The following is a 13,661-nucleotide window of genomic DNA, read 5'->3' on the forward strand; positions in this document are numbered from 1 at the left end:
GCCCCTATCTGAGCAGCTGAATGAAGAGGGGACCTGTGACTGACTATTCCCGGGAGACCCATCCGCTGTGTGTGGCACAAACACCTTGATCTTACTGGGCCAAGCAGGTACCAGCGAGGGCGAGGGAAGTGGCCAAACCGAAAGGGACTGGGGATCACGAGGAGGGAGCTCTAATCCCAGCTCTGCTGCCCACAGCCTCTGGGCACTTGACCAGCTCTTCCCTGACTGTGCCGAGTCCTCATGGAAGCGCACCGAAAATGCAGACTCCAGGCGGTCTTGTGCTGCACCCATTTCCCTGGCCTCTATTTCTTTCTCTGTAAAAAGGAACCAAGTCCTGCCTCCTAAAGATGTTATAAGGATTAGATGGTATTACTAATGTTATTCTTTAACAATTATAATTATTATAAATAATATAACAATTGTTATAAATATTAATCTTTAACCATCACTTAGTTTTCTAAACTGTTTTTGAATATTAACTCATTTAATTTCTCACAATAACCTGATGAGGTACATTCTATTACTTCTAGTTTACAGACAAAGGGGCACAGAGAGGTGAAGTAATGCACCAGGTTCACAGAGCTCACAGGCAGCAGAGCCGGGATTGGAAGCAGAGGAGCCTGTATCCAGAACCTGCACTCTTACACAGTGCTTGCTTCCGCTCACTGTGTGAACCCTGTGAACCCGTGGTGTCCCCAGAACTGCAGGGGTTCGGGAAGTGGGGGCTCAGGAGCCATGCCACCTGGTTCACATCCCGGCTCTCCACCTTCTGGCCGTGTGCCCTCAGGTAAGTTCCTTCCCTCCCTGTGCTCAGTTTCCTCCACTGTAAAACGTGGATAGTAACGCAGGGAGGATTCGCTGAGGTAAGAGAAGCGCTGTGTCACACAGCCTGCACATAGTAGGTCAGGAGCCCTGGGTTCCCAGCTCCCATCCTTATTTGCTATGTGACTTACCAAGTCGTTTCCCCCTTGCCAAGCTTCAGTTTACCCAAGGGTAGAGTGACTGGGCTGGCAGATCTGATCAGTGTTTCTGAACCCTGGCTGCCTGGGGAACCACCTGGGGAGCTTTGTAAAAACCACGGTGCTCCAGGCCCCACCCACACCCTTGGGGTGGGTCCCAGGCCTGGCATTGGTAAAACACACAGTGTGCATCCAGGAGCCTCTAAAGGCTGGCCAGCTTGAGATTCTCAGACTTGAACAGGGAGGAAGCAAGAGGAGGCAGGAGGAGTAGCAAGCAGGGTGCAGGGTGCAGAGGGCAGAAATGCGGTGGGTGGGCTGGGCCTCAAGACTTTGCCCTGTGGCACAGTGCCTACTGGGTGTGGGCCATGGCCCAGGAAGTAGTGAGTCTGGGCTTAGTCAAGGCCAAGGAGGATAGGTCCCCTCTTGGGAGGGCATGGGAGTGTGAGCACCCGGCTGAGACAGGAAACCTGGACCCTAGCCCCGGAATAGGGAAGCAATCTGCTGCCCCCCCAGTAGGAGGAAAGACTGACAGCCCCAGGTCGAATCTGATGTGGCTGGAGGGTGGATCATCCTTGCTCCCCTCACCCTCTGAGGGGAGAAGGCCTAGTCCCCTGGGGCCACGGTGACAGGTGTGCCCCTCCATCACCCATCCCAGCCCGGTTCTGTTTTATTCAAATCAAGCAGCTGTCGTGGGCCTGAGTCCAAACCTGCTACCTCCACAGCTGCTGGGAGGGGAAGTAAGCCAAGGACGACACACTCGCTGATGGGAGTAGCATCACTGTGCTACTTGGGGCTTGGCTTCCCTCCCAACACAGGCGTCCATGAGAGGTCAGTGCAGCAAGCCTGGTGGGCTTCCTGGAGGAAACTTTGAGTAGACTGGGAATGGCTCTTATCATCTTGGGTGTCTTTCTTCCTGCTTCTAAATAGTGAGAGAAGGGCCTTCTGTGTTGTGGCTCTCTCACCCTGTGCAGCGTTTAGGACCAAAGCTCTCTGAGCTCACGCCCCACACCTATCCCTCATAAGCTGTGTGAACCTGAGCAAGGGACGTGAGTCCTTTGGACCTCATTTCTTCATTTGTGAGGCAGGAATAGCACAGTTCCTACCTTGCAGAGCTGTTGTGGGATTAAGACAATTGATGTATGTAACATGCTTAGGCCTGTGAGAGCACGAACAACAGAAGTTGTATCTGGTACCTTCCTCCTCAGTGCACGTGCCTGGCCCACCTAGGCAGTGCCAGGCATACAGCAGGCACCTCATCAACACCCGACAACCTGCTATTCCTGGCTTTCCTACGTCTCTCTGAGCTGGGAAGGGGAGGCACTGCTGCCCACACGTTGCTGAACGGCCAATGGAGAATGTAAGAGGCTTTCTCAAGGTCAGGGCTGAGGGAAGGGGCCAGGATGGGAGAACAAGCCTCCCCACACCCCAGTGTTCTCCAGACAACAGCCACTTTGTTTGGGGAGGGAGAGAAATTCCTTCTGGAACCCCCGCAGCAGTCAGCGACAGGACTGGGCAGGGCCAGAGGTCAGATGGGAAAGTGACCAGCAGCTCTGGAGCTGAAGTCCTTGTGGGCCAGCCCTGTCTGCGCCTGGCCCTCCCCTCCAGGGCCGGCAGGGCAGGGGAAGCAGGGATCCTTACGCAGGACAGAGATGAAACTGCTCCTGTCGGCCAGGATCCACACCCCGAAGCCCAGGATCACTCCGCCCAGGATCTGGAAGAAGAAGAAGGCGGGGGAGGGTGGTTAATGCGGGGACTGAGAGCAGGTGGGGGAGAGAACCCTGCCCAGCTGTCCCTGTAGCCCAGGCCAGGGGGATACAGGGGAGCCACCGCTATCCTTGCCCAACCCAGGATGTCAAAGTGGCCTCTGGCCCTGAACCCCAAGTCTCAGTGAACCCCAGCAATCCAGACAGCAGGACCATTGTATCACTAAAGACCAGAGCTGGGACCCTGAGGAAAGCGAATGGGGCATTTGCTTCAGGTGTTAAAAATTAAGGAGACACCAAAAGACTCACCAAGATAAATAAGAGTTTACAGCAATTATTTAAAAAACAAAAACAAAATTAATGCAAAAAAAAGACCCATGATGAACAAAACAACTTCTAAATAAAAACTATCTCAGTGTTACTGATTTTTCCCTTTAAAAACATACTTCTATTGATTTTTAGAAAGAGAAAGGGAGAGGGAGAGAGACATTGATGTGAGAGAAATATCCATCAGTGTCCTCCTTCTGCAATGCCCTACCAGGGACTGCAACCAGGGCATGTGCCCTGACCTGCTGGAATCGAACCAGCAACCTTTCGGTGCATTGGGACGATGCCCAACAAACTGAGCCACACCAGCCAGGGCCGATTTTTCCTTTTGACAAGGAGTGGGGGTGCCTCAGACTGCACAGCTTACTGGGAGGGAGGAGGGGGCGCTTTACAGAACCTGGCAGTTAGGTTACCAAAGACTCCTGAATCCTTGCTCTCCCCATCCCAAAACTCACAGCACAGCTGGGCAAGCACCCCAGTGAGGCCCAAGATCTGTTCCTGTCACCTCAAACCCACGAGGGAGAGGGAGTCCCTGTCTCACCCACCTCCTGTGCTCAGAGGGCAGGGCAGGGTGGGGCGAGCCCCCTTCCAAAGAGGGATGAGAGGCAGGGCAGAAAATTCCCTCTGGGCAAATGTAATCCCAAACAGAGTAAATCTCAGGCTGCCCGGCTAAGCTCCTCGGCTCTCCTGGAGAAACCCGAGGGAAGGCCCTGGTGCGGCCCTGTCAGTTTCTCTGCAGGTCCCATGACTGCAGCCTAACCCGCAGGTATGGCAGGTCAGCCATCAGGTCATGCTGCAGCCAGAAAGGAGGCCGGGCCAGGTGGCTGACCAGAATGGGGGAGGCACCACGGTACCCCCTTTCTCTGAGAACCAAGACTAGGGCCCTGGGACACACCCCACATTAATGCCCCCCCTCCAGCCCTGCCAGAATCTCTCCTCCTCCTCCTTCAGGGCTCTCCGGGAACTGGGGTCCTGACAGTCAGCGTTCTTCCCCAAAAGCCCGCACCAGCAGCCTCAGGATTCTCTGATGTCAGAAAAGCTGATGGGGCAATTTATGAGGAGTCTGGGGTCAGGAGGGTGTAGGCAAAAATGTACACGTGTACACATGTGCATGTGTGAGCATAAACGGCAGCGAGAGCAATATTTCCAAACCACAAGTCTGATCACGTAACTGCTTCCCACTGTGCATAAATCAAAGATTAGAATCGCTCTGGGAAGCCTGCGGGTGTGCCCTGGAGAAGCAGCCTCTGTCCCATTCCCCACTGGACCTCAGTTCCTGCTGCAGCCACCCTCTCTCCCCAGCCACACGGAACTCCAGGAAGCTTTGCTGATGGCCCAGCTGAGGTCACGCGCCTTATCCGCTCTCCTAGGGCGGCATCCTTCCTTCCCAGAACCTACAACTGCGAATTCATCACCCATTTGAGTAAGTCTTTGTTTGGAACCCACCACCGCCCGGACATAAACCCCATGACCGGCTCTTCTGCTGGTTGTGTGTACCTGGCAGCCCCACAGGGTGTGAATACACAGAGGTGTCAAATACACATCTGGTGGATGAGTGAACCGCAAACACACACTGTTGCCTCCAGCTCTCTCCTTTCCTTCTCGTCCTCTGTAATAAAAGCTTCCCGCCCCACCACACCCCCACATCCTGAGGGGCCATTCTGGCCCCAGCACACAGGGAGTTAACAGCTGATTCCTGCCAGCCCCCTGGAGTAGCTGGGAGGGAGCCAAGCCCCAAGAGCAGCCCCAGGCTCTGGCCAGAGAGAATTTTCCAATCGCTGGGTGCATAGGGCTGCCTCATAGAACAGGAAAGGACAGTCGGCCAAAACCATCAAGCCCGAGGCCTCTCTCCACAAAGTCTTTACCCTCCCTCCTACTGCATGGGGAGAGGGGGTCTACCGTCCTGAACCCCAAGCCACGTCACCGTCTAGGGTATAGTATAGAGTCTCTAGACCCTTCTCTCCTGTGCCTAGAGCCCCAGGGATGGAGCCATAGCATTCCCACCCCATCCCACAGGCCTTAGAAACCAGGGAGTCTCCTGCCTGCCAGGAAGGCTTGGCTCCGGCTGCTTGGGCAGCTGCTTTCCACTGACCTGGGCCAGCCAGGAGGGCCGGACTGCCAAGCTGGGGAAGCCCAGGTGCCCAGGCCCTGCCCGGGTGGCTTCCAGGCCTGGCTGCCATCAGTGGAGGGCCTCAGCATGGTCCTCAGGAGGGAGGGGGCGCTGGAGCCAGGGTGGTCCATGTGCATGTGCATGTGAATGTGCATATGTGACACATGTGAGCTTACATATGCCAGGAACTCACTTGTGAGTATCTGTGTGTTCAGTTAAAGTTATGAGGAGGAATTTAGAATGATTCTTTACTTTCTAAACTTTCCGTAATCCTAGGTAACTTGTAATATAAAGCAATCCCCCCACACAAGTAATTCATATCTATTGTAGAAAATTTGAAAAATGCAGAGGCACAAAGAATAAACCCCAAATTCCCAGGAACCCAACATTAACATTCAGAGGTATTTTTTCTCCTCTTAAAAATGTTCATGCATGTGTACAATTTTTAGAAATTAAATTGGTTCATAAGAAACATCCTATTGCAGAACCTGGTTTTAACAGCATGGGGTGAACCAGCATGGAGAGGCGGCAGCCTCCAGCACCAGTCTAGGCTGTGAAGGACCCTCTAGGTCACCCTCACCCCCACCCCATCACACACACACACACTCATACATACGTTCTTGTGCACACATTCTCTCTCCCTCACACACTCACACACACACTCCTACTCATATACTCTCAACACACACACCTACTCATACACTCTCTCTCACACACCTACTCATATACTCTCTCTCACACACCTATTCATACACTCTCTCTCACACACACACTCATACACTCTCTCTCACACACACCTACTCATACACTCTCTCTCACACACCTACTCATACACTCTCTCTCACACCTATTCATACACTCTCTCACACACACACACACACACTCATACACCCTCTCTCACACACCTACTCATACACTCTCACACACATTCATACACTCTCACACACCTACTCATACACTCTCACACACATTCATACACTCTCACACACCTACTCATACACTCACTCACACACACACCTACTCATACACTCTCTCACACACATATACTCACACACTCTCTCGCACACACTTATATACGCTCTCACACACACTCATACACTCTCTCTTACACCTACTCATACACTCTCTCTCACACTCATACACTGTCTCTCACACACCTACTTATACACTCTCACACACATGTACACTCATACACACTCTCTCACACCTACTCATACACTCTCTCTCACACACACTCATACTCTCTCTCACACACACACTCATACACTCTCTCTCACACACACTCATACACTCTCTCTCTCTCACACACACTCATACACTCTCTCACACACACTCATACACACTCTCTCACACACACACTCATACACTCTCTCTCACACACACTCATACACTCTCTCTCACACACACTCATACACTCTCTCACATACACTCATACACACTCTCTCTCTCTCACACTCATACACTCTCTCTCACACACTCATACACTCTCTCTCACACACACTCATACACTCTCTCACACACATATACTCACACACTCTCTCGCACACACTTATATACGCTCTCACACACACTCATACACTCTCTCTTACACCTACTCATACACTCTCTCTCACACTCATACACTGTCTCTCACACACCTACTTATACACTCTCACACACATGTACACTCATACACACTCTCTCACACCTACTCATACACTCTCTCTCACACACACTCATACTCTCTCTCACACACACACTCATACACTCTCTCTCACACACACTCATACACTCTCTCACACACACACTCATACACTCTCTCACACACACTCATACACATTCTCTCACACACACACTCATACACTCTCTCTCACACACACTCATACACTCTCTCTCACACACACTCATACACTCTCTCTCTCTCTCACACACACTCATACACTCTCTCACATACACTCATACACACACTCTCTCTCTCACACTCATACACTCTCTCACATACTCATACACTCTCTCTCACACACACTCATACACTCTCTCTCACACACACTCATACACTCTCTCTCTCACACACACACTCATACACTCTCTCTCTCTCACACACTCATACACTCTCTCTCTCACACACATACTCATACACTCTCTCTCTCACACACTCATATACTCTCTCTCACACACACACACACTCATACACTCTCTCTCACACACACTCATACACTCTCTCTCACACACACTCATACACTCTCTCTCACACACACACTCATACACTCTCTCTCACATACACTCACACACTCTCTCTCTCACACACTCATACACTCTCTCTCACACACACACCATCATCCTGGCAACTCCAAGGCAGAGGATTCAGTCGGTGCCAGGCCAGCGAAGAGAACCAAGGCCCCAGAAAAACCAGGTCCAGATGTGCATGGAGCTCACATCGGGGCATCCCCTGGCTCAGGGACCTAGTGATGCCTGCCAAGAAGGGTCTGGGGGAAGGGAACTGTGCCTCCCCCTGGCCCAGAGCCCAGCCTCCCCACACCCTCTGCGACTCAGGGCACATCCTCCACAATGCGGGTGGGAGTGTGGTGAGGGCAGCAGAGACCCAGAACTGTAACAGACAAGTTCTCAGAGTGGCAGAGGAAGGTGGTGGGTCAGGGTGGGACAAGAAGGATTCCAGAGACACCCCCTCACACACAGTTCCCTGAGGACAAGAATTTAGGGGATGCCCAGAGGGCTTCCTTCCCCCACACCAGGCTCCAGCCCTGGCAGCCCGGCCTGGCCTCAGTGCTCCAGGAGAGGGGACGCTGGGCCAGGAGTCCAGGGCTCTGCATGGAGCCAGCTGGGCATGCCAGGAATCTCCTCCCCACCCCGAGCCGGTTCCACTGGGAATGGTCTGCCCTCAGCCCGCACCTACCACGCCCCACCACCATCCCCAGGCCTGGCAGCTCAGAAGGGTCTCAGGCTGGGATGCACCAGGGACAAGAGTCCTGTTGGAGACAGTCAAGCAGCGCTGGCCATACTTACAAAGAAGAGCAAGTTGAAGAGGAAGAGGAAGTATTTGGTGACTTTGACACAGGCTGACCCCATCCTGCGGCCCTGGAGCTCCCTGTGGAGAGAGGAGGCAGGTAGGTCAGTGTAGGGTGGGACTGGGTGGGGCAGGAGGGAGAGAGAACCAATGCTAGTGGGCGCCGACCATCTGCTGGCCCCAAATCCTCACAACAATCCCAGGAGGTGGTACTAATGTGAGGTCCCGTTTTACGGCACCTTGAGGCCGGGAGAGGTTAGATGACTGGTCCAAAGCCACACAGCTGGGAGGTATGGTCCTGAGTAGTTTCGGCTGTTAGATGCTTGGCGGTCAGGGTCTGAGTCAGCCACTCTACTGGGGCCAGGCCTGGAGGAAAATTATATGGAGAACCGCAGGGTCTGAGATTGCCCAGATGGGCTCATGGAAGTCCAGGAAGTTAGTGAGTGACTGCTGGATACCCAGCGGATGAGACCTGTGGTTTGTCCCACGCATTTTCAGATCCCCTCCGACACAGCTCATGCTTCTGAACAACACGCACCACGCTTGAGCATGCTGTAACCCTTTACTCAGGACCCCAGGCCAGGGCCGGACTGGGGCGGAAGGGGGAAGCTGCAAGCTGGCTGCCCCTGTGCCCTCCCCCAGGCCAGACAACCCAGGAATGACGGAACCAGAGCCAGGCAGCTAGGGCTGGGACAGCTGGCCAGGGCAGCTGCATGGCTAGAGCCAGGCTGGGGGTGGGGGAAGCAGGCACCAGACCCAGCCATGTTCCCACCACCCAATGAAAGCAGGGGCGGGGGGGGGGGGGTGGGGGGGGGGAGGGCGCCACAGAGCAGAGAGAATAGGGGCCCGGAGGCCCTTGCAGGGTGAAGGGCATCCTAAGTCATGGGAATCTCCCCTGTCCATGCGGAGGTCCCTCATGTGCTCTGCACATAATAACAATCTTCCATCATCCCTGCCAAGTGGAAGCTCGGCTTCAACTTTATACGCTTCCAGGGACAGGGGAGGGGGCAGAGGGAGGGCTCACCGCCGCCAAGGGGCCCAGTTCAGTTTCCTAACATCCCTGTCTTTAGCTAGCTGCCTTTCTAGGGGTCAGATTTGGGCCCATGAAGCAAAGACCCCGAGAGGAGGGAAAAGGCTGCCTGGTTGGTGGTGAGCGCCCCATCCCAAGTGTCATGGAAACACAGTCTGAGTCAAGACATAGGGGGTTCGAGTGCTCTATGGGGAAATTAGACTAAATGGCTCTTCCAAGCCATGGGGGCCCACGGTCTGGGTCTGAGAAATGGAAAGAGGGCAGTGACTTAGGAACCATGAAAGTCCAGCCTTAGCAACTCTGCCTAGGAAACCCCGCCCCCCCCCCAGACCCCGAGGGGAGAAAACAGGCCGGCCACCCCCACGTCAGGAGACACAGAGATCTGAGAGTAGTCCTGCAGGGGGGCGGGGGGCGGGGACGGTCTGCATACAGGAGAGCTACTGTTTTCCTCTGTCCCCTCCCAGCACAGCGCCTGACACACCACAGGCACTTCACACACTTGCAGGGAACAAACAGCCAGCGAGGAAAGGTCCTCCCGTGGAGGGAGGCATGCTTTTCTTTCCTCCCGGGGCCGGCTTGCCTGCCTGGGTTTCCTCCCAGTAAATGACACGTGATGCCCGCCCCACGGGCTGACACAGGCTCAGCCAAACGAGATAGAATAGGCGGAATTTCACCAGAAGAGCTTTTCAGTCACCGCGTCCCAGGGTGGAGGGGCCCAGAGGCACGAGCGGCGGTGCCAGTCGGTGCTTGTGAAACTGGAGAAGTGTGGAAACAGCCCTTTGGCAACTGCAGCGGCCTCGGAGCCTGGGAAGGGAGTTTGTACACTTTCCGGCTCCCACATCCTGCTCTCGGGCCAGGTGTCCAGGGCAGCTTTTAAAATTTTTTTAAATGTTTTTTCTTTTCCATTGATTTCAGAGAGAGAAAAAGGGGCGGGGTGGGGGGGGGGGCTAGAAACATCAATGATTTGAGAGAATCATTGATCAGCCTCCTGCACACCCCACACTGGGGATCAAGCCCGCAACCCGGGCCTGTGCCCTGACAGGGAATCAAACCGGGACCTTCTGATTCATGGGTTGATACTCAACCACTGAGCCACACCGGCCGGGCTGGGATGGGGCAGCTTTTAGACAAGAGTGAACAGCAGGCACTGCCCAGTAAGCAGGAGGGGCTGCCTGTGAACAGCCGTTGGCCTCGGTCATCCTTGTAAGCCTCACAACCTGCCCAGAAGGTGGGAAGGTGAGGAGGGTATTCCTATCCCGGGGAGGGGGTGGGACAAGCTCAGGCAGGTGCAGTCACTTGCCCAAGTCACACAGCTCCTTAAGCAGCCTGCGTTCTTTCCACCATGAAACGCGGTCTGCAGGGAGTGGTTGCCGCTCTATCTGGGGATGGCTGGGATTCCGTTGACCACGCGGGTGGTGAGGACCAAGGTGACTGACTGCTCGAAGGCGCTCTGGTTTGGTGGGCAAGAAGGAGGCAGAGGCTGCTGGGCTGGCATCCCCAATACTCCAGCCCCCGGGTCACTTCACCGGCCTCTTGGTCACTCACACAAATTGTATCAGGCGTTGGGCAAAGCCTTTCAATATCCTATGATCGAACTAAGGCACAGAGCACAGGGGGGTAAAGGAGCTTGTCCAGTTTCCAGCATGTGGACTGGCCAAGGCAGAACCCAGGCCGCTGAGCCAGGGCCGCCCCCTCCTCTTCAGGAGGCAGCTGGTTGGGTTTAGATGCTGGAGCTGGAGCCAGGCAGCCCCATGACTGGCGGGCAGCTTGGCCAACCGGGGAAGGTACAGAGCCTACCTGGGAATCGCCTGAGAGAGGAGAAGGTGCTGAGAACCAGAGTGTGGGGTGGGTGGCTCCTGGGCTCATGGGCCTGGATCCAGGATGCAAAGTCTTTCTGCCTAGACATTTTCCTTTAAGCCACAGGGAGCAGGGCTCTCCATGCCCGACAGGAGATGCGTGGTTCCACGAAGGGCAGGGGGTCAGCGCAGGCTGGGAACACACCCATGTCGCCCCACAATGGCGTGTGGCATCAACTTTAGGGAGCCCACCACCACCACCAGGCCCCAAGGAGACTCCAAAGTTGGAATCAGAGGGCTTGGGGTTCCATTCGAGCTACCTGCTCATGCTGAGGGGTCTGAGCCTCAGTATCCTCATTCACAGATATGAGTAAGGGCTAGGGTAGGGCAGGGGGTGGCCTGCCAGGCCTATGGATCAAATCCAGCCCCACCCCTATGTTTGTATGGCTTACAAAGTAAGAACAGATTTCACATTTTTAAATGGTTGGGAAAAAATAAAAAGAAGAGTATTTGTAACACATGAAATTGAAATGTCGATGTCTGTAAATAAAGTGGGTTGGCACACAGCCACACCCTCTCGTGTGCCTCATCGGAGGCTGCTGTGGCGCTGTGGGGGCAGAGCAGGGCAGCTGCGGCAGACCCTCGGCCCACAGAGCCCGATACATTCACTGCCCGGCCCCTTATGGAAAATGTTTGCTGGTCCCTGGTGTAGGGAAGCAAATGGTGGTGACACAGGATCTCTGGACAAGGTGCAAATCCTGGCTCTGCCAGTCCATGGCCACAGGGAAGGACTTCCGGGCCTCATTCTCTTCACCTGTAGAGTGGGGCTCCCAACTGAAGCCCCTGTTATGAAGACAGTGAGGTCACAGCTGGCAGTCAGGACGCAGTGAGTGGAGCTGGCTAAGCATCTACACTGGGACTTCTGGAAGAAGTGAGGGTGAGCGTCTCATTTGCAGATGAAATTAAACAGAGAGCCTCTCCCGGTGTTATGCTTCCTTGTATACACTTTCTGTAAACACTGGAGCGTCTGCCCAGGCTTTCCTATGAGAATGCCTTAACAAAACAAGCACATTTTATTTGGAAAATTCCAGGACAGTCACTGACATCTGTGTGAGCGGTAGGAGGAAGAAGGTACTGATTTTATGTTAGGCTTTACAGCATGTAAATTGACCATTTCTAAGCATCTATCATTTAAATTGACCATATATATACTTTTATGCCAAACCAGTTTGTACAGTGAAATTATTATGCTAATATATTACTAATTCCTACTCATCCTTCAGTCTCACCTCAGACATCCACCTCCTCCAGGAGCCCTCCTACTCCAGCCAGTCCTATCACCACTGCCACGGCCACCCCTCCCAGGCACCAGCACACGTTGGTTAGGGGCGCTCCCTCTCTGCTCCCTTCCAGTAGCACTGGATGCTGGAGCAGTTCCCAGAACAGGCTGTGGCATCAGACTGCCTGGGTTTGAATGGGATCCTATCACCTAGCTGTGTGACTTTGACAAAGAAATTCACCTCTCTGAGCCTCACCTGACTCATCTATGGAAAGAGGAAAATGAAATCTATTCGGCAGATTTGCTCAGACGATGTGGGTAAAGTATCTGGTAGGCTTTCAACAAATGGAGGTTAGTATTCCAACTCAGAATGCTGTACAGTAATTTTCTACTCACTTGTCCATCTCCCCTATGGGTTGTGGTACCTTGAGGGGAAAGACTATGTATTATTTATGAGAACAAAGTAGGCTCCCAGAAAATATTGCCAACTGGAGCATGGGTGGATCGAGGGCTAGGAGGATGGAGGGATAGAGGGGTGGATGGATAGATGGAGGAATGGATAGAGGGATGGATGGATGGATGGATGAATGAAGGGATGGATGAAGGGATGGATGGATGGAGAGGTGAAGGGGAGGGGGAAGAACTTCCACATCGAATACCAGGACTTTCAAGTACTCAGCCACCTGAAGGGGGTTGAGACCCACTGCCCCTGGGTCAGCTGAGACTCTATTTTCAGGCCTCTTTTGTCCGCACCCAAGGGATGAGTGGGGGTTGTGTAGGGTGAGCACCCTGGGCCAGCTCTGAAAGTCAGACCCATGCCCAAGGCTCCCTTGCCTTCCCCAGAGCCCCTGCACCTGTAGAGGAGGAGGTAGAGGAGGAGGTTTGGTTTGTCCCTCAGCTGAGGAGGAGGAGGAGGAGCCTTCCACCCAGACCCTAGAACCTGGATGTCCCCACCTAGCCTTGGGGACACTAGGTGGGGCCTGCAGCATTGTACCTCAAGGCCCGGAGTCAGGAGGTGCGGGCTGAGGTCTGCTCTGATGGGTCACTCAGTAGGAAACCTAGCACAGGTGACTGTCCCCACTCCCACCCTCCTACCCTCCCACACCCACCCCACCCTCCTCACCTGTCAAATGACAGGACCAGAGCAGTGTTTCTGGATTAGTTCCTCCGAATACGAGTCCTAGGAGATCCCTGTTAAGAACAAAAGGTTTTACCGTCACCAAGTTTGGGAAGCAACAGTTCTTTCCAAGAGTCACCATATATTAGGCTGTTAAGGACTCCACACTGGCTATAAACACCGCTGACTTAAAACCATTGTTCACCTTATAGCCCTTAACACCATGGAACACATCCTAGTAAGCTCTCAAGGTTCCTGGGGGGCGGTGCTCCAGGATTCTATGTACCACAGGATTCAGAGGAGGGGACGAGATGGCCCTTCCATCCTCCAGCTAAA

At 53.8% G+C, this 13,661-nt stretch overlaps 1 protein-coding gene across 2 annotated transcripts in view; it reads right to left on the reverse strand.

Annotated features, from left to right (window-relative positions):
• Window positions 1-13,661, reverse strand: part of CD82 (CD82 molecule) — a 52,202-nt gene that overhangs the window by 16,623 nt on the left and 21,918 nt on the right. Inside the window, exons 2-4 of one of the 2 annotated variants that reach the window (XM_080687946.1) lie at window positions 13,332-13,399; window positions 8,103-8,184; window positions 2,598-2,670 (exon numbers count right to left, since the gene is read on the reverse strand). In XM_080687946.1, the coding sequence (XP_080544072.1) occupies window positions 2,598-2,670; window positions 8,103-8,165 (136 nt within the window). In that variant the 5' untranslated portion in view covers window positions 8,166-8,184; window positions 13,332-13,399. The remainder of the gene's footprint in view (window positions 1-2,597; window positions 2,671-8,102; window positions 8,185-13,331; window positions 13,400-13,661) is intronic. The other variant, XM_080687947.1, reaches the window with a different exon arrangement.

This window comes from Plecotus auritus, assembly GCF_963455305.1.
Source record: "Plecotus auritus genome assembly, chromosome: 9".
Taxonomy (NCBI): domain Eukaryota; kingdom Metazoa; phylum Chordata; class Mammalia; order Chiroptera; family Vespertilionidae; genus Plecotus; species Plecotus auritus.